The 22,343-nt window shown below is 41.9% G+C and overlaps 1 protein-coding gene across 6 annotated transcripts in view; it reads right to left on the bottom strand.

The window, feature by feature from the left end:
- Positions 1-22,343, bottom strand: part of ABR (ABR activator of RhoGEF and GTPase) — a 716,822-nt gene that overhangs the window by 153,703 nt on the left and 540,776 nt on the right. For all 6 annotated transcript variants that reach the window (XM_082247579.1, XM_082247581.1, XM_082247580.1 and 3 more), the window contains 2 exons: positions 7,365-7,417; positions 1,015-1,155 (listed from right to left, as the gene is read on the bottom strand). In XM_082247579.1, coding sequence (XP_082103705.1) covers positions 1,015-1,155; positions 7,365-7,417 — 194 coding nt within the window. The remainder of the gene's footprint in view (positions 1-1,014; positions 1,156-7,364; positions 7,418-22,343) is intronic.

Raw genomic sequence — 22,343 nt, forward strand, 5'->3', positions numbered from 1 at the left:
CTTACTGAATGACTACCACAGACCACTTCCTACTAATACCATATACCACTTCATATAAAATGCTATTTCCCATGATATGATTCAGTTTGTGGGGTATCGCATGGTATTATTTCGTAATAGGAGGTCTTTGGTAGTCAGGAGAGAAAGTTATCTCTATGATTCCAGACCATATTTTACAGAGATTCTTCAAGATCCTTCCATGAATTTCCCTGGAAGTAATGCCAATTTTTTACTCATCTATAAAGATTAGTAAAAAAAGAAATCTAAGGTGGCATGCATGCGGTGCATTTAGTGTCAAGCACTGATCACATCCTGTCTGAGAGTTCAGCTTACTCAGTTAAAGCGGAGTTCCACCCAAAAGTGGAACTTCCGCTTTAGGTGGTCCTACCCCCCTGACATGCCACATTTGGCATGTCATTTTTTTGGGGGGGGGGAGCGGGTACCTAGTTTTGACAGGTACCCGCTCCCACTTCCGCTCGGAGCGCCGCGGCGCCCTGAGCGGAAATTCTCCTCTCCCCCTCCCTCCCTGCAATCTTCTGGGACATGTCAGAGGTCCCAGAAGATTGCCGGCCAATCACGGCGCGCAGCGCGACTCGCGCATGCGCAGTGGGTACCCGGCTCTGAAGCCGCAAACTGTCACAGCCGGGTGCCCACAGCAGTGATGCCGGCGCCGAGGGAGAGGATCGAGGCTTCGGGCGGCCACATCGCTGGACAGGTGAGTCAAATGGCTGGAACTCCGCTTTAAGGATAATCAGATATCTTACCATCTATGGCCAGCCAAACTAGGAAATGCTGTGAAGAGAAACACATAATAAAAGCAAAAAAAGTGCCATGGGCTGAAATGTGCCATTTGAAGTGTGCTATGCGTCCTTCTGCTGCTAAACATGGAGGTGACCATAATGAAAACATTACTATGATAATCTGGGAAACAATGCCATAAGAAAAAAATTTGTATTCTATCAGTGATCAACTTCACTCGTTCTACAGTAAAGGTCATTTTTCTGCATGTCTCACCTCTCCCTTAGGTGTTGTGACGGCAGTTCTCCTGGGATCGATGTCCTCATTGATACTAGAGAGGAAATTCTGGGAGATACGTAGAGCATCTTGTAGCAAAGGATAGTCCGGGTGGTCAGCAGGCGTATGTTTAAGAAGATCCTGGTAGATTAAAATAAAGATATAATTTTTTGGCTCATTTGACAATTAACAGTATGTATATATATAAAGGTCAAATCTCAATTGCTGATTTTTAATGACTTTAGTATTCACATTTTTAGTTAGACTGGATCACAAAATTTGTATTAGGTGGCAGAGACACACCAGCTGGGAACATAAATAGGTAGGGAACAAAAAACAGTCCAGTTCGCCATTAATATGCTCAAAGTGCCCACCTTGTAAATTTAAGGAACGCTTTGCAGTGCTCAGGAGAGTATCTGTTCATTGGAAAGGCTGAAAAAGTGCCTGCTAACAAATCTTTGGGAAGCCTTTGACTGCCTGTACACAAGGCCAACACAGTTTGCAGTGAATTGTGAATGTAGTCGGAACTCAGTAACCACAGTGAAGGACAGGAAACTCTGGTGAACCCTATTTTGCCAAGACTGTCTTCTAAAAACCACTAGGAAGGATAAATCTAAAACAATGTCAAAACTAATTTTTATTGGACAAATTTAGGTACTGAAATTCATGGATTCTGGTTCATTGGTAAGATGGCTATCATTCTTCAACCGATCAGCAGTTAAAGTTAGGTTTGTGTGTACACTAGTATTGCCATCTGTGCTCAATATTTAATATGTGGCATCCTTGTCTAGAACACTATATTGTCAAAAGCATTGGGATGCCTGCCTTTACACACACATGAACTTTAATGGCATCCCAGTCTTAGTCCGTAGGGTTCAATATTGAGTTGGCCCACCCTTTGCACTTAGAACAGCTTCAATTCTTCTGGGAAGGCTGTCCGCAAGGGAGTGTGTCTATGAGAATGTTTTACCATTCTTTCAGAAGCACATTTGTAATGTCAGGCACTGAAGTTGGCCGAAAAAGCCTAGCTCGCAGTCTCCACTAATTTATTCCAAAGGTGTTCTGTTGAGTTGAGGTCAGGACTGTCAAGTTCCTCCACCCCAAACTTGCTTAGCTATGTCTTTATAGACCTTGCTTGTTGTACTGGTCCAAATAATTTGGTCGGGGGAGGGATTATGGCGTGGGGTTGTTTTACCAGTGTTAGGCTTGGTCCCTTAGTTCCAGTGAAGGGAACTCTTAAGGCGTCAGCATACCAAGACATTTTGAACAATTGAAGCTGGTATAGCTGCAAAGGATTGGCCAACTTAATATTGAACCCTATGAACTAAGATGCCATTAAAGTTCATGTGCCTGTAAAGGCAGGCTTGCCAATACTTTTGACAATATAGTGTATATTATTCATCATGCTGGTGAAGGCACTTTAATAAGCCATTATGTAAAATATGATAAACAAAACACAAAGCATAGATTGGAAAATTATTTTGGCTTTATTTACACAGAAATGATACATGGCATTTAAACATGTGTATAAAATGTGGACTGTTAAGAATCTATACATTTAAACCTATACATCTAACTGATAATTTAAAATTTTAAGCAGTTTAAAATTATCTTTTATTTCCTTTCTCTATGAGCAGTTATGTGAAGTGTGAAACCCTTCTTTCTATAACACTCACTCTAACACTAGGGGGAGATATTCTTCTTTATAGGTTTAAATCGACATAACCATAGTGTCTAATAACAATGATGTATATTGACAGTACATTCTGGTTAAATAGATTTTCTTTTAATCTATGACATGGCCAAACCAGGTTTGAGGTAGAACCCCACAAAAGGGTCATAAAGCCATTTAAATTTTTTGGGTTGCGTTCCTCTTATGATTATGGTTTCCAGATTGGAACTTAGGCATGTGTTGTTACTGAAACTACTATTGTATAATATTTGTATTTGATAAGATAGAGCATCTCCAAATTCATTGTGAAAAGATAGCAGCCTAGATTGTATAAATACAGTGCCTTGTAAAAGTATTCACCCCCCTTGGCATTTTTCATGTTCTCTTGCCTCACAACCTGGAATTACCATGGATTGTTTGAGGACTTGCATCATTTAATTTACAGAACATGCCCACAATTTTGAACTTTTTTTTTTTTTTTTATTGTGAAGCAAACAACAAAGAGAACAAAATAATAGAAAAAGTCAATGTGCATAACTATTCACCCCCTTAAAGTCAATACTTTGTAGAGCCACCTTTTTCGGCAATCACAGTTTCAAGTCGCTTAGGATAAGTCTCTATGAGCTTGCAACATCTTACCACTGGAATTTATGCCCATTCCTCCTTGCAAAACTGCTCCAGCTCCTTCATGTTGGATGGTTTTGGCTTGTGAAACGTAATCTTTAAGTCTGACCAGTGGCGGCCGGTGTGTTGGGGATGCAGGGGCGCCGCACCCCCTATCCATGCTTCTGGCCCCCTAATCTACATGCGGGGCACCGGACGCATGGAGTTCAATGGGCTTTTTTTTTTTTTGCATCACATGATTAGAGCCACAGGCTCTAATAGGCTTCAGCAAAGGGTGGACCCGGGGATGCAGAGCAGTGCACCCCAAGCCCACCCATTGTGTGACAATAGCGAATGAAAATTCGCTATTGTCACACGGATTCTCCTCCTGGCCAATCAGGAAGCGGGTCCGATACGCGCTTCCTGATTGGCCGAAAGGAAAACCCCTTGCCATTGACTGGGGAGGAGGCGGGAGCTGGGAGGGAGGACTCGAGGAGACGCCGGGGAACTGAAGAGAAGCCGCGAGGCTCCGCTGCTCAGAGCGCTGCACAGCTTTTCAGGCTGTCCGGGTTACTCCAGAGAACTGTGCTCCATCCACACCATCCCGCCGGGGCAGCCAGGACACAAAGCAGAGCAAGGGGAAGAAGACACGGAGAGGAGAACATGGGTAAGTTTCCAACCTCCCACTCCATTTCATGCCTTTCTCTGCAGAGCCGCCTATGCTGGCTGCATCGAGGCTGAAGGGGGGTCCCAAACTTAGCAAACATTGTCTGTTAGGGGCACGCTGGCATCTCTGTATTGAAAGGGGGCACGATGATCTCTGCATTGAAGGGGGCATGCTGGACTCTGTGCACTGAAAGGGGGCACGCTGGACTCTGTGCACTGAAAGGGGGCACGCTGGACTCTGTGCACTGAAAGGGGGCACGCTGGACTCTGTGCACTGAAAGGGGGCACGCTGGACTCTGTGCACTGAAAGGGGGCACGCTGGACTCTGTGCACTGAAAGGGGGCACGCTGGACTCTGTGCACTGAAAGGGGGCACGCTGGACTCTGTGCACTGAAAGGGGGCACGCTGGACTCTGTGCACTGAAAGGGGGCACGCTGGACTCTGTGCACTGAAAGGGGGCACAATGATCTCAGCATTGAACGGGGCACGCTGGTCTCTCTGCACTGAAGGGGGCACGCTGGTCTCTCTGCATTGAAAGGGGGCACGCTATACCTTAATTACTGAAGGCCCCTTTCACACTTTTGTGACCTCAAAGTCACGCAATTTTTAACAGCGTTTTTTGCCGCAAAGCAATGCCTGTTACATTTTTCTGTTTGCGCCCCCCCCCCCCCCAAAGATTTTGAGCACCAGCCGCCACTGAGTCTGACCACAGATTTTCTATTGGATTGAGGTCTGGGCTTTGACTAGGCCATTCCAACACATTTACAGGTTTCCCCTTAAACCACTCAAGTGTTGCTTTAGCAGTGTTTGGGGTCATTGTCCCGCTGGAAGGTGAACCTCCGTCCTCCTCAAATCACGCACAGAGTGGTACAGGTTTTGCTCAAGAATATCTCTGTATTTAGCACCATCAATCTTTCCCTCAACTCTGACCAGTTTCCCAGTCCCGGCTGCTGGAAAACATCCCCACAGCATGATGCTGCCCACCACCATGTTTCACTGTGGAGATGGTGTTCTTTGGTTGATGTGATATGTTGGGTTTGCGCCAGACATAGCGTTTTCTTTAATAGCTGAAAAGTTTAATTTTAGTCTCATCAGGCCAGAGCACCTTCCTTCATACATTTTAGGAGTCTCCCACATGCCTTTAAGCAAACCAAAACGTGTCATTTTGTTTTTTTGCTGAAAGTAATGGGTTTATTCTGGCCACTCTGCCATAAAGCCCAACTCTATGGAGCGTACAGCTTATTGTCCTCCTATGTGCAGATACTCCAGTCTCTGCTGTGGAACTCTGCAGCCCCTCCAGGGTTACCTTAGGTCTCTGTGCTACCTCTCTGATTAATGCCCTCTTTGCCCGGTCCGTGAGTTTTTGTGGGCAGCCGTCTCTTGGCAGGTTTGCTGTTGTGCCATGTTCTTTCCATTTGGTTATGATAGATTTGATGGTGCTCCTGGGGATCATCAAAGATTTGGATATTTTTTTTATAACCTGCCCCTGACTTGTACTTCTCAACAACATTGTCCCTTACTTGTTTGGAGAGTTCCTTGGTCTTCATGGCAATGTTTGGTTAGTGGTGCCTCTTACTTAGGTGTTGCAGCCTCTGGGGCCTTTCAAAAAAGGTGTGTATATGTAATGACAGATCATGTGACACTTAGATGTCCACCTGTGTGCAATAATTTCACCAATTATGTGACTTCAGAAGGTAATTGGTTGCACCAGAGCTTTTTATGGGCTTCATAACAAAGGGGGTGAATACATACGCACATGCCAATTTTCTGTTTTCTATTTCTAAAAAATAGTTTTATGTATGTATTTCTCTCATTTCACTTCACCAACTTAGACTATTGTGTTCTGATTCATTACATAAAATCCAGATTAACAAACCATTGAACTTAAGGCTGTAATGAACCAAATAGGTAAAAAGTCAAGAGGAGGGAGTTAATACTTTTGCAAGGCACTGTATATAACCAATTCAGAAATTAAGTATGTTATGTTGTAAAACTGGAGGAAGTATTCCCAAATCATCCACATGGCTATACCACACGGCATTAGTGGGCCAGTGACCAGGGCAGCACCAAGACCCAACATTTACAGACTGTGAAAACGTCCTTATTTTGTTTCCTTCTTCTATCCATCTATGGACGTTTGTGGCTAGATTCAGCTGAGAGGAATCACAATACCCTTTAGAGCCCTGTTCCCACCAGTGGGTGTTTTAAAGTGCGCATTACTCAGGCAGGTGTGTGTTGTCCATACACATCACAGTGCTGGCTTTTATTTTAATAAACTTTATTAAAACTACACACAATTTAACTATGTGTGGCAGCCTGTTGTGACATTGGATGCCTGCATCCCTTTATCACAATGCACATCAAAACAGTGTGTCGGTGTGAACAGGCCTTATACAAAGCAAGGCTTGGTTGGGTTATCTTTGCGTACGGCAAAGATGTCCAGCGCGGCTATTAAGCACAAACCCATAAGTCTCATTCATACGGGGTGATTTAATCTGTGCCCCACGCAGGGTCGTGTTTACCAGCACAGGGATGCACAGGTGTTCCCTGCATCCCCATGCAGGCAGTCCTATTCATGTCTATTGGGACATAGTGGCTGCATGGACACAGTCGCTGTTCCCAATAGGACATCTGTGTGGGTGCATGTTCCTGAAACCATCTTGTGTATGTTTGGGACCCTGCATCCACACAGGTTTCATGTTGAGAGCAACAGCTGTGCCCGTGTAGCCGCTGTGTCCCAATAGACAGCTATAGGGCTGCCAGCACGGGGATACATGCAATACCTGTGCATCCCCCGTGCCAGTAAAACACGGCCCTGCACAGCGCATAGATCAAATTGCCCCGTGTGAATGAGGCTTTATAGTCGGGCAATATAAAACCATCTCTTTTCTTGTTTGGTGGTTTGTAGAGTTAAAAATTAGTCCATATAAAGAAAATTACCTACGCACTCCAACAGCGCATTCAAGCAGTAGTTTTTAATAAAATAATCAGATGACAAAAGGAGTGGAGTATCATAATACAGATATGCCTAGGATGGCGGGATATCTAAATAAAACCCTGCAAACAGATCTACTCTAGAAAAAAAAAAACATAAACTGTAAAGCACTTCCTTATTATTATTAGTATTAGGAAGTTTAAGTCATATTATTATAATTTAATATTTAGAATGAACTTGCATTATTATTATTACATATTAACATTAAGATTGAACTTGTGTGATGTTCTAAAAAATATAATTTGAATTAAATTGTCTCATTTATTTAATTACTATTTAGATAAAACAAATCCAACATGTATTGACCTTATAAGGCGCACCAACAGTTAGTTAATTTCCTGATAACATCACATCTCTCATGCTGACTCACACACATCATAGTAAAGTTTGGTAGAAGAATATATTGCTACTCACATGGAGAACTAAAGTGCTCCGAGTCACGCGATCTATAGGCTTGTACAGCAGAGCTATAAGAAACAGAAAATGGTATTAGCATAAGATACAATACATTCACACCCAGGCAGGGCGGACTGTTCACACAACAAAGCCAAGGGTGACTTTCAAGCTACAAGGTTATATTTAGCAGCTTACTAATGCCATTGTGACCAGAGCAAAGACCACTTTTCCAATTCCTCTGCATATAACCAGACAATACAGATGCATAGAACACAGAAGAAGATGTATTTCATCTTCTACATGGTTTCGTTTATTTCTTTTGCAAATGTCAGGATAAAAACACCAGAATAAAAACAACTCCATACAATAAGTATAAGCTCTCAGTGAAACTATACAGTGCCTTGCGAAAGTATTCGGCCCCCTTGAACTTTTCAACCTTTTGCCACATTTCAGGCTTCAAACAAAGATATAAAACTGTAATTTTTTGTAAAGAATCATCAACAAGTGGGACACAATCATGAATTGGAACGAAATTTATTGGATATTTCAAACTTTTTTAACAAATAAAAAACTGAAAAATTGGGCGTGCAAAATTATTAAGTTAAGTTTAAGTTAATACATTGTAGCGCCACCTGTTGCTGCGATTACAGCTGTAAGTTGCTTGGGGTATGTCTCTATCAGTTTTGCACATCGAGAGACTGAAATTTTTGCCCATTCCTCCTTGCAAAACAGCTCGAGCTCAGGGAGGTTGGATGGAGAGCGTTTGTGAACAGCAGTTTTCAGTTCATTCCAAAAATTCTCGATTGGATTATTTGTGAACCATTCCATTGTAGATTTTGCTTTATGTTTTGGATCATTGTCTTGTCGGAAGACAAATTTCCGTCCCAGTCTCAGGTCTTTTGCAGACTCATAAAGGTTTTCTTCCAGAATGGTCCTGTATTTGGCTCCATCCATCTTCCCATCAATTTTAACCATCTTCCCTGTCCCTGCTGAAGAAAAGCAGGCCCAAACCATGATGCTGCCACCACCATGTTTGACAGTGGGGATGGTGTATTCAGAGTGATGAGCTGTGTTGCTTTTACTCCAAACATAACGTTTTGCATTGTTGCCAAAAAGTTTGATTTTGGTTTCATATGACCAGAGCACCTTCTTCCACATGTTTGGTGTCTCCCCCAGGTGGCTTGTGGCAAACTTTAAACTACACTTTTTATGGATATCTTTAAGAAATTTCTTTCTTCTTGCCACTCTTCCATAAAGGCCAGATTTGTGCAGTATACGACTGATTGTTGTCCTATGGACAGAGTCTCCCACCTCAGCTGTAGATCTCTGCAGTTCATCCAGAGTGATCATGGGCCTCTTGGCTGCATTTCTGATCAGTCTTCTCCTTGTATGAGCTGAAAGTTTAGAGGGACGGCCAGGTCTTCGTAGATTTGCAGTGGTCTGATACTCCTTCCATTTCAATATTATTGCTTGCACAGTGCTCCTTGAGATGTTTAAAGCTTGGGAAATCTTTTCGTATCCAAATCCGGCTTTAAACTTCTCCACAACAGTATCTCGGATCTGCGCTTTAAACGGACCTCTGAGACTATCACAGTGCAGGTGCATTTATACGGAGACTTGATTACACACAGGTGGATTCTATTTATCATCATTAGTCATTTAGGTCAACATTGGATCATTCACAGATCCTCACTGAACTTCTGGAGAGAGTTTGCTGCACTGAAAGTAAAAGGGGCTGAATAATTTTGCACGCCCAATTTTTCAGTTTTTTATTTGTTAACAAAGTTTGAAATATCCAATAAATTTTGTTCCACTTCATAATTGTGTCCCACTTGTTGTTGATTCTTCACAAAAAATTACAGTTTTATATCTTTATGTTTGAAGCCTGAAATGTGGAAAAGTTCAAGGGGGGCGAATACTTTCGCAAGGCACTGTACAAAGAACACGCTGCGACTTTGATTAAAGTGAAACTCCAGACAATTTTGTGAGTATGTTTTAAATAGGCGGAGTAAGCTTTAGAACATCTGTCAGGTTTCAGGCAAGGGGAGATTTCTCCTCACTTCCTGAGCCACTGGCACATACACTGAATAGAGCCTCTCAGGGACACAGACAGCAATAAAAGCACCTTCTTCTTGAAAGGAAAAGGCAGATTTTAATGCCGCCTGTGTCTGTCTGAAAAATTCTCCTCGCTTCCTGTATGGTAAAAGGGGGAGGCACGAGGCAGAAATCTCCCTAAGGAAGGCAACAAGCAGTAATACAAAATCTGTAGTAGGGAGTGGAGTGAAAATAATTCATTTCTGAATTATCAGGTGAATTATACATAATCAGACTGCAGATGCACTATATTACCACAAGTATTGGGACTCCTGTCTTTAGATGCACATGGACTTTAATGGCATCCCAGTCTTAATCCGTAGGGTTCAAGATTAGGTTGGCCCACTATTGGCAGCTATAACAGCTTCAACTCTTCTGGGAAGGCTGTCCACAAGGTTTAGGAGTGTGTCTATGGGAATATTTGACCATTCTTCCAGAAGCCCATTTTGATGTTGGTGTTGAAGGCCTGGCTCACAGTCTCCATTCTAATTCATCCCAAAGGTGTTCTATCGGGTTGCGGTCAGGACTTTGTGCAGGCCAGTCAAGTTTCTTCCCCCCAAACTCGCTCACCCATGTCTTTATGGACCTTGCTTTGTGCACTGGTTCAAATCTCTTATCATTCTTATGCATTCTATGCATTAAGATAAAAAAAAAACAACTTTCTGTGTGTAGCAGCCACCCTCAGCCCCCCTAATAATTACCGGAGTCCCATCTTTATCCAGCGATAATGCAGGAGTTTCTCAGGTGCTTGGGACTTCCCTCCTCATCAGCATAGACAGCAGCACAGCGCAACTGGCTCCCGCTGCTGTTAAAGTGAGTCAGCCAATCAGGAGAGGGGGCGGAGTCGGGTCACAGCGCCGTGTTTGAATGGACACAGGGAGCTGTGACTCGGCTCAGTTTGCCCCCATAGCAAGCTGCTTGCTGTGGGAGCACTCAACAGGAGGGAGGGGCCAGGAGCACAGAAGAAAGACCCAAGAAGGAGGAGGATCCGGGCCACTGTGTGCAAAACCAACTGCACAGAGCAGGTAAGTATAAAATTCTTGTTATTTATTTTTTTAAAACAAGACTTTACAATTACTTTAAGAGGTGAGCATACCAAGACATTTTGGACAATTTCATGCTCCCAACTTTGTGGGAACAGTTTGGGGTTGGCCCTTCCTGTTCCAACATGACTGCGCACCAGTACACAAAGGAAGGTCCATAAAGACATGGATGAGCAAGTTTGAGGTGGAGGAACTTGACTGGCCTGCACAGAGTCCTGACCCCAACCCGATAGAGCACCCTTGGAATGAATTTAAGTGCAGACTGCTAGCCAGGCCTTCTCTCCAACATCAGTGTCTAACCTCACAAATGCGCTTCTGAAGGAATGGTGAAACATTCCCATAGACACACTCCTAAACCTTGTGGACAGCCTTCCTAGAAGAGTTGAAGCTGTTATAGCTGCAAAGGGTGCGCCAACTCAATATTAGATAATAAGACTGGGATGCCATTAAAGTTCATGTGGGTGTAAAGTCAGGTGTCCCAATACTTTTGGTAATACAGTGTATTTTGAAGGGTGAAGTTGAGAAAATCTTTCTTGCAGAATCACAGGCTCAGGATTGAGTGTTCCCAGAGCAGCAGCAGAGAATGTCACACAGTAAGGGCTCCTGATGAAGGACAGCATGTAGGCTGTATCTTATCTCTTTATGTGCCAAAACATACAATTTTTAATAAAGTGATCATTTAATACAAGAGCCATGCTACCAAAGAACACTCCAAAAAAATCGGTGCAAAGCACCTGTCTCCTGCGCTCCGAGAGGTGATCTTCTAACCCCATCCAGCCACACATGCTGCTACCAAAGACCTTCTACTTGGCATCACTTGCATGCTTCAGCCTTGCAGCCCCTTACAAGACCAGGGTAGTCTAGGAGCACTGAAATCGAAAAACAAACACAAGGGCACACCGGCCTAGTGCATTGTCCTCTAAAAAGGTTTTATTGAATAAAAGGTAAAAAATACTCACAAATGAGTTCTTGATACAAGCATATCAAATTGGTATATTGTCATCAGCATCAAAATCAAAGGGTGTATCGGCCTCTGAAGCTAGAAAGGCTTACGCGTTTTGAGGCTTAGCCTCTTCCTCAGAGCTTAGGCCGATGCACCCTTGTGTTTGTTTTTCGATTACTAAAGAACACTCTAGGGGTTCAGGAAGCTAAATTCAAGGCAACATGTGTGCTAGCTCATACATAACACTAGTCTAAGGTAACCACTCACAAATTAACTACACACAATAAATGACTTTTACATTATTATTTAAAAAAAAAAAATTTTCAGCAGTTTAAAGAAGTACTGAAGTATTGCAACACTTCCTATAATGGGCCAAAGTGTGGTTGAACCTAATCACTATTGTGATCTATGTAGAGATCATTTATTTCTAAGCTGTGAAAACTGGCAAAACCTGCACCATGGAGCCTCCAAAGACGATCCCTAGAACTGAAGACACCTAATGGAAAATGGACCGGAGCAGTGTGACTCAAAAAGCTAAGGGCCAGCCTCACAAAAATGGGACAGACGAGCCTGCATAAATATATGTATTCAGGCTGAATACTTTACATGTGACTGGTTGTTTAAAAACCAAGTACAAGATTAGATAATTGTGAAAATGGAAGCCTATCAGGAAGTGATATTTCTGTTAGTTAGCACATAGACGAAATCTAGTTTATGTCATATTATGAGCCAGCTATGAGCAGGCCACAAATCTAAATGACAGGAATGCAAAAAGAGATCTTTTAGAAAGTGTTTATACAAATATGGGATATTTCACATACACATTTCTTAATGGTAATAGTAGAGCCTACTGTATGTTGGATGTAGCAGTCCTTAAAGTGGAGTTCCACCCATTTTTACAAGGTGAGCTGTATGTAATCCCCTTCAACTATGCTTTTGGCAATGTAAACATTTTTTTTTTTTTAAGGAAATACCTTTAATCTTCTTTATTTAACTGCACTTCTGGGTCCTGCTGAGTTCGGCGATTACGTCACTCGGCGATTCGCAAGGACTCCTGGGACATGTATCCCAGCAGCCCTCGCAATTCGCATAGTGAAGAAATCTCGTGTGATTTCTAGTTCACAGGGATGTATTTCATTCAGTCGGCGCTCCGCCCAGCCTCCTCTCAGTGACTGAAAGCATTACATCCCTAGAGCTCACTGAGAGGAGGCGGGGCGGAGGAAAGGCGGGGTGGGGCAGTTTGTCGGATGCATTATCCGATAGAAAGAGAGCAGAGGGGACCGAATCTAATGTCAGATTCTGCCTCGCTCTCTGCACTATCGCTGTACGGCTTCTTGTGAGATTTATACTGACAAATGGCAGAATATTCTCTGAGTACAGAACAGTCACACAGCTCGGGGCCCATTAAAGGGGCACTCTCACCGCAAGGGGACACAGATGTAAAAAAGAGAACTCATGGGGACACGGATGTAAAAGAGAACTCATGGGGACACGGATGTAAAAGAGAACTCATGGGGACACGGATGTAAAAGAGAACTCATGGGGACACGGATGTAAAAGAGAACTCATGGGGACACGGATGTAAACAAAATCCCAGGGTCCTGTGGACCAACCTCATGCAACAGGGCCCAGGTGCTGGAACAGACCTTCGATCAGCCCGACACCTAGGAGAGAAAGGAAATCTATCCCCACTTCCTTTATCTGTTCACACAAGAGAAGCCTCAGGTAGAGGCTGAATTGTTCCACAGCGTGCACAGCTACAGAGTATTTCCTGCTTGTTAGGAATATGTAAACATTTGATTGTCTTAATTCTAGCCACAGTTCTGCTTTAAAGGATTGAGAACCCATGCAATGATTTCTGTGACCTATATTTAACAACTAAAACACCCCCAAAAATCAATAAAATAATGCAAGTGTGGTAAATTCAGCTGACCCATGCAGTTGTGCCTTTAGTAAACTGTAAAATCCAAATTTGATTGTGCAGCAACCCACAGTAGCCAATCAAACTTCATTCTGATTAAGTCATACCAGTATTTTTATTTAATAAGGACACTTATGTTAGTTTAAACTGTTCGGCAGAATGTCTCCAGCTAATCCTGTCTAAGAATTTCTTATGATCCTTAGCGCTACTCAAAAGGGGATGTTTAGCTTTAAGGCCTCCTCCCCCTCCTCTTTCAGTAATGGCATGTTTATGGAAGCGTGGGGAGGGGGAAGGGTGCAGGTATCTGATTTTGACAGGTACCCCGCTCCCACTTCCGCTCTGCTCGCCCAAGCAATCAGAAGTGGTAGTTCTTCTTCCCCCTGACAGGTCCCAGAAGACTACAGGACCAGTCACAGTGCAACTTGCGCATGTGCAGTAGGCCCCTGGCTGTGAAGTTGCTTTACTCTTTGTAGCTAGAGCCCCCCACTCCTGTGCTTATAAGGGTATCAGAAGCCACAGATCTCTAGAGGCCCCTTTGTGTGCGGATGTACGTGGCTATTTTGCCAAGTCCAGAGTACCAAAAAGTTTCTACATAGACATCATGTATTGTGCCCCGCAGCAAGCAGCCTTGCCACTGTCAGATGCAGACAGGACTCTGATGGCCATCTATAAAAGGCCTTAGGCAGTTTTGAGTCCAAATAACACACTCTGTGTACACAGTGAAGACGGCTTTGCTGAGAAATATGTATGATGGTGCTGCTTATGATTTCACAATGACTCTAGGCTAAGTAGTGAGCATTGCTTCGTCACATGGATTAGATTACTCGCTAAATAACCCAAAATAGTTGTACAATCAGTTTTAGATTTAAGCCCGGTACACACGGAGAGAATATCGGACGAATGATAGTCTGTTTTTTTTTTTTTGCATGCTATTCTCATATCTAAATCGAAATACTAAAGTTACGAAAATTCTCGGATGACAGAATACAAAGATGTAATGTATTATATCGTATTGTAATGTACATTTTTAGTTTCTGAATACTGTGCAGATTAAACAAAAATCATTTGTCCTGATATCGTACAAGAAACATTTTTGTGTTTGTCCCTTCAGATAATTTTGCATGAACTGACATGATCAGTGCTCGAAAGCGGTGTACTAACAATCAGATTATCGTACAATCACTTCAAAAGCGGTATTTTACGTCCGATTTTGTGATAGTGTGTACTAGGCATAACCAGCAAAAATTCAGTGCAAGGGCCTGCCTGAAGAATCTATATGTTAAGTACTCAATCAAGCAAGCCCTTCGTTGGTAAACCTAAAGGATATTATACAATGAGATTGTAACGAGTGTACAGTGTTGCAGTAAAAAAAAAAAAAAAAAAAAAAAAAGCAACTACAATTAAAGTGTTACCAAACCCAGGACCCTGCATTCACTATATCTGGTCTCCCGCAGTACACAGAACAAGGAAATGTCATTATTTTAGTAAATTTAAAACTGCTAAATACCTTTTCTCATTAGCTGTATATAGCAGTCTTGTGACTTCTATCAGTCTCTGGTTAAAGCTTGTAGGAGGAGTTTTCATACTGCACTGGCTGTCCCATCAGGATGCAGGACCCCTGACCCTCTGTCTGGGCAGTGCTGATTGGCCCTGTGCTGATTACATGCACTCTTCCAATAAAACAAAAAAACTCTCTAGCAATACACACCAAACTAAGCATGTGCAGCTTGTCTGTTCTATCAGGCTCTGTTCTATCAGAATGGGAGGATAAGAGAAGACAGGATCAAACAGCATTTTTACACAATGCAGATAATTAACCCCTTATGTTCCACAGTGAGTATAACAAGCATGCTTTACTGCAGACTGATTTTACTGTTGTGGGTTTAGTAACACTTTAAATGATAATGCCATCCAACAAAACTGCAAGTGTGTTAGAGTAGAAAATGCACAAAAAATTCACCTTTAAATCCTAGATGCCAAGAGTTAATAGGCATTTCACAGGACAAGGACAAAGCTATACCTTTGTTGTATGTCTTTGTGCAGTGCAACATCCCTCTCCTGCTCCAATATGTAAGGGAGAGCTCTGAGAGAGGGAGGTAACTGAGCACAAAATACCAGTCTGCAATTTTTTCCCCCCAAGACTTTAATTCTGGGACATACGAGGCTACCTGGAACTAGAGGAATTTAGATAATGGGCCAAACAGGAGCAGGATATAAATGCCAATATGAAAAAAGTGTAGCCAATCAGCAAAGGCTGTCCTTTTTGGGTTAGTTTAATTGCAAAACTTGCAACACTTTTGGAGTGCAACACTTCTGTTTGCCAATAAAGTTAGCTAACATCTATCACTTTCCATGACCAGAGACTGCATGGCCTCTGTGATACACCTATTGTTATATGTTCTGTGCACACCATTAATTCTTTCAATATACAAGGTCACACTTGGACCATCATCAGAACATATGAGAGTCTGATGACAGAGATTATTAGCACAGAGAGAAAGCAGAGGAGAATTAGAACGGGGACTGCTGTCAGTAATTTAGCTCAGGGTCACTTCCATCTCAGTCTATAGTGATTTAAATTATCTTTTCTGAGTCTGCCATACCCATTACATCAAAAATGAGAGATCCAGATAAAAATAGAAGTGATGTTATGTGTCGGGAGGGAGAATTATCGCCCATCAAACCCAACTTTATTTAAATCCTTTAAAACACAAATTCTCCAGCTTGTGTTTAACAGAAATTATTACACAGAAGATGTGCATATCGCATCGCTTAAAGAGGAAGTAACCTACCATCTTTACGTTTTACCTATAGGTAAGCTTATATTAAGGCTTACCTATAAGGTAGTGTAAATATCTTCTAAACATGCACCGTTTAGAAGAGATTTACTGACCTAGCAGCCAGTTATGTCACTGGCGCATGCGCTCTGAAGGAACGGCCACCCGTGCCGTTTCTTCAGAGCAGTGTGCGGTAACTGGTGGCTCCTGCACACATGCTGCCAGTCACAGAGCGGGAGCCACGAACCCTGGAAGGTAGACCGGGTAGAGATGGATCCTGCCTTCAGCAAAGGCATCGTATCGTTGGAACGCTTCTTTTTCAGGTACGTTTAACATAATGTGCTAGTATGCGATGTATACTCGCACATTATGCCTTTGCCTTGCAGGTAAGGAAAAAAAAAAAAAAGTGCAGCAGTTTACAACGGCTTTAATACTGTGATATCATATGTCACTACAAAGAGTTTAGAGCAGTGATAGGACTTACTCACTCCCTCAATTTTAAACACTGGCGCACTGCTCATCCTAAGCAATTAATGTAAATACTCATTACAAGTCAAATGTGGCATTTTGGTTAGCTCTATGGTGATAGATGCTCAATCACCACACTGATGTATATAAATGATGTCCCTTTTCTGCTGGGTGATAGCCGATTCCATGTTTCAGTCTAAGTGATAAGATCCATCTGTTAATATCAGTTTATGGGAATTATGTTTTCTTTGTCTTGACAATTTTCAACCATTACTCTCAATTCAAGTAGTAAAACACTGGAGGGTATTTTGTTCCTGGACAGAACTTTCTCAACTAACCTTTTTTTGTTCGATTTGTGAAATTAATTACTGAATGTTCTGGATGAACTTAACAAAACACACATTATTTTGTTTTGAGATATTCTGGTTTAAAGAAATTCCATACGGATGTTGAATGTTGAATTTCTACTCTGCAAAATAAAACTAGCTTCAGGCTGGTAACAGTGAACTTTAATGAGGGTTCATAGCAAGAAAATGGGGCCATTTCAGGTGGGAACAAGAGTTTGGGGTTAAGGTTCTTTTCTCTTCCAGTATGCTCCATACAGACATGGTTTGATGAGTTTGGCTCGGTGGTATTGAATTGGCTTGCACACAGCCCTGACGTCAACCCCACTGAATACTTTTGGGATGAATAATAACCTTGCGAAAAAGGTTTTCCAGTCCAATATCAGTAACTGACCTGTTTTCAATGAATGGACACAAATTCCCAAAGACACACTCCAAATTCTTTTGAAAAGTTGTCCTAGAAGCGTGGAGGCTGTTGTAACAGCAAAGGGGAGGTTAACACCCTAATATTGCCAATGCTTTTGTAACGGGAGCTCCAACAAGCTTAAATAAGCATGATGGTTATCTGTTCACAAACTTCTGGCCATATTGTGTATTAAATCAGAACTCCTGATTTTCCTCCCCAAAACAACAGATGCATTGTGCATGTAAATAAATCACAGTCCCAGTGTCAGTTTCTCTGTATATTACCTAATTTAGCTGTACACAGCAGGTTTCGGTGTCTGTAATGTCACTTCTTCTCCTGGCTCAAATTTCAAAGTTCTCTGACTTCCTGTTTCCTTCCTTTACCAGTCTGGATACTACATGTCCCATCATGCTTTAAGCCTCTGTAGTTTCAGGGCAGGCTAGTTTCAGGGCAGGCTATGGGACTACATTGTAGCAGTTCTGGGAGTTGATGTGGGTGGGCCAGAATGCAGATCAGATCTTCAGTCTGCAAAGCAGGTGTAAATGTGTCATTTAAGTCTTGCAGCATGCCAAAGAATAATGGCTTACTGCAAGTCTACAGAGGAATGGCTATGGGAGGATATTATGAAGGTGTTTCATTCATATGTAAATGAGTCACCTCACAGAGAGCAGGGCTCTGGTAGGGCAGAATCTGAGGGGTGGGACTCTACCTATTCACACTGGTTGGGATATTTAACTGGGCATGGTGGAATTCTAATGGTGATTCATTCATTCCTGTCCAGCAGCAGCCCAGCTAGCTTTCAGAACAGGCTGTGTATGAAGGGCTTTCCTTTTGAATGATGCTGTGATCTATGAAGTGGGACTTGGGAGGTTTGGACTCCTGTAGGTGTGACTGGGTCGGATTGAATGCTAATTTAGGATGTATTCCATCCCACCCACCATAAGAGCTCTGAAGGAAGTTACCGCATTTGCAGAGTCTGAGACTACAGAGGGATGTGTTCTAGGCTAGAGATTGATCAGAAGTGGCTGGAAGGCCCTTAGTCTACATTACACTTTATAGAGTGTTACATGATACAAAGCCTCAACAAAACCACAATATCAAAGGATCTGCAGACATCAGAGCAACATGGTACAGAGGTATGATCTATGCTGGGACTGATCATTTTATTGACTTCTAATGAAAAGAAAGTTGGAGTTCAGCTTTAAGGCTTTTACCAGTTAAAATGGTTTTGTAATAATGTGACATTTGGGGTCCACGCACAGTAGCTTAAAGAACGCTGCTTCTACAGGAGTTTTGTATTTTGCCTGTAGAAGCAGCTAATGTTGTCCTATGTGTCCATGCACATTAGGATGATTACAGGTGTATTTTAAGCTCAGCATTTAGAGGCAGGAAAAAAATGCTTAACACTCCTAAGCTCTACAAAAACATTCTATATGAGCATTTTTTTTTCTGCTAAGGGAACTGGTAATTTTTTTAAGTCCAGTGTGCATGGAGCCTTATGTTTGGGAACTGAATATCTTGAGAATAAGGAAAAAAACAGACATATAACAACTTGTATGTCTTTGTGAAAAGAAGCTATTTTTTTTTTTTTTTTGGGGGGGGGGGGGGAACCGGTTCTGGAATTTACTAAATACTCTGCTCCCAAATGCACCTCTGCTTGCCTGAGTAGGAACAGCTGTCCTACAGAACATGATGTGATGAACAGAGACATTTCTTTTACTGATTTATTAATGTCCATGTTAAGCCAGATTTACATTCACAAAAGATCATGACTACTCTCTAGGCAACTCTTGTATGTGTTGACTCTCTCCAATAAGAGACAGGAGAAAGCGCACAAGGAAAACAGGCCTGCATATGGCCAGTCTACATAGCACAAAACTGCCCAGAAACATGAAATGGCAGCTGCTCTGATCTGGATTTTCGATTGAATTGGAGAACAATATATGGGGTTAGCCATTTGCCTGATGCTCTCTGATCGGACATGTGAGAAAACCAGTTTTGACACCTGTAATCACTCACTGAAATAAGCAGCACAGGCCAAGGCTGACCTACAACCTCTATTACCTACAGGAATAAGAACCGGCTGACAAAGGCATTCATGCTTATGTACGAGACAGCAGACCAAGATGCCTAGGGGTAGTTAGTTCAAGCCTGGTAATTAAAGTGTCCTCAAAGGCCAATAGAACTTGCATAGCAAAAATATACAAAAAATAAAAGGGTCACTGCGGAAAAAGGTAAGAAAAAGATGGCTGTTGCCCATGGCAAGTAACTTGATATTGAAACCCATTTTCAAACCCTTACTGGAAAAATTGACATTTGAAGCATAGTCAAACAGAACAGTTCCACTTGTATTTTCAACTTTTTTTTTTTAATCAATCAGCACTAAAATTATCTATTTTGTTGACTTATTTTAAACACAATAGGCCTTCACCCGCCCTCTCCTTTGGGAGTGCAAAAGTTTTAAGCATAAGGAAGTAGCCTCAGACCAGGCTGATGTTTAAGTTTAATGAATAAATCCAATGCAATCCTGTCTTGCACTGGATTTATTCATTAAAATTTGACAGAAGCTTTCATCTTTGGGTTTTCAGATCTTCTTGTAATACACTATTGACTGAGGTGGAGAATGAAATACTTGGGGAGCAGAGACTGTAGATCTGGTACTGTGTGGGTAAGTATCAGTAGCGGATCATCAAATCTATTACTGCCATCATTTTAACCTAAATCCCCCAGCTTCTCTTCTCTCTCTAATTCACTTAAAGTGATACTAAAAAGAGAAGTGTTATTTCATTCACATTAATCATATATATCATGTCACTAAAGTTTTTTTTTTTTTTTTATTCTTTAGGTACCTTATTGCTGCAGAGCTTCTGTAAGGTCACATGATTGTTCCCTGTTATTTGGCATCTGCAGGGAAAGATCCTTGGGAGGGGCTTCTATTATTACAGTGTAAAGGCCTGTACACACGATCAGAAAATCGGACGAAAAAATACCGCTTTCGAAGCGATCATACAATAATCCGATTGTTAGTACACAGCTTTCATCTCAAATTATCTGAAAGGGCAAACACCAACATTTTTTTCATATGGTTTTCGTTTAAACAATACAGTTTTCATCTGAAAATACTATACTAATGCAGTACAATACATTACTTCTGAATTTTAACTCTGTAGTACAAGAAATTTCGTACTTTAGTAACCTTTTCTTTTTTTGATATGGAGACTAGCATGCAAAAAAAAAAAAAAAACGGATGATCATTTGTCTGATAATCTTATCGTGTGCACCAGGCTTAAGTTTGTGTCTGGCCAGCCCTGATTGGTGCTGTGCAAATCACGCAAATTAAAAAAAAAAAACGGTTTCAGAAAAGCAACTCAAATTAAATTATAATGATCAAAAAACTGTTTTATAAGCTCCCTATAAATCTTTATTGATCATCAAATATGTGTTTTTTGTACATTACTTTGTTCAGATGACATCTGCATTTGAGGCTTCTTTTTTTTTTTTTTTTTTTTTTTACATTACAGGTATTAGCAATTACATTTAATAGATTTATTACTGGATTATTTTAAAGGAGAAGTTCACTTTTTGTAAAAAAAAATATAAATGCACTTTTTTTGCAGGTAAAAATAATTTGCATTTATTTATTTTTTTTGAAGCCTGTAAAGCAATGCACAAGCGATCAGCAAATTGCTGGTGCCATGCAGGTCTCCAGCAGATCTGCTTGCTCATACATCCTGTACGAGGAATGGGCCATACACTATAAGATTTTCTGAAGACTTTTTCCTTTAGATTTACCAAAACCATATAATATGAGGTCAAACCTAAACACTTTCAATTTGTATGCAATCTGGCAGGCCCTTGCACTACATAGAAAAGGTAAATCTGCAGGAAAAATTCTTCAGAAAATCTTATAGCGTGTATGGCCCTTATGTAGATACAATCTGATAGAAAGTATGAATGAACTACCACGGGGCGTTCCACATCGCAGTGGTAGTTTTCAATGCACAAAGCCCTGGCAATCAGTGACACAGTCGGGCATGGTTTTTGATAAATTGTGACAGCCATCGGGGAGGGAGAAGTACCCCCTAAGCTGTTGCAGTGGGGGATCGGGGAGGTGCGGGGGTTGGTCTGTTCATAACATGTTACTAATTGAATATGGGTGTAATGTAACATGTTAAAACTAAGCATTTTAATGAATGTAACCAATCAGCATTCTATATCCTGCCCCCATAAGGTTTACCAATAGGAGGATATGGAGAAGGAGGAAGGGGATGGTCATTTACCACTCTGTATACGCCCACATGTGACTCTAGAGTCACATGGGCTTGCACATATAAGAAAAAGGAGGAAATGAAGAACTTAGAACCGAGTGTGTTCAGTACAGGACACCAGTTTCTCTACACAATCTCAACCTGCAATGGGGACACAGAGATGATGGAAGGGACGGCTGAAGGCAGGATCAACCAGGTATATTTCACTCAAAACAAATGGTTTAGTGGCTTTGAGAGTATGCATACACTTTAATATAGCATGTAATGAGAGCTTTTCATAGTCTGGGTTTAATGACACTTGAAGCCTGATGTACAAATGTCTACTAATAAACTTAGTACTGCACTGATGCGATCCATAAAATTATTGTGTAACCTTTTTTAAACAACAAAATCAATGTATTTTTTAACCACTTGCCGACCGCCGCACGACCATCTACGTCAGTGGTCACCCCCTCACAGGCAAAGTGACGTAGGGCTACGTCACTAGCTTGTGAGGGTCTAGGGAGCGAGCGCTCCCGCGTGGTCACGGACCCCCCCGCGCATGTGACCGGCGGACCCGATGTCCGCCGGTCACTCTGCGATCAGCCGGGAGAGGGAGAAAGTCAGGCGGCTTGTGTAAACAAGCTGCCTGTCATTCTCCCCTGTGTATGAAGGATGATCATACGGTTCTACTATGTAGAACCGTTGATCACTCTTCATACATCTGAAGCCACAGCCAATCACAGTAGAAAGC

Source organism: Pelophylax lessonae (genome assembly GCF_965119305.1).
Source record: "Pelophylax lessonae genome assembly, chromosome: 2".
In the NCBI taxonomy this organism is placed as follows: domain Eukaryota; kingdom Metazoa; phylum Chordata; class Amphibia; order Anura; family Ranidae; genus Pelophylax; species Pelophylax lessonae.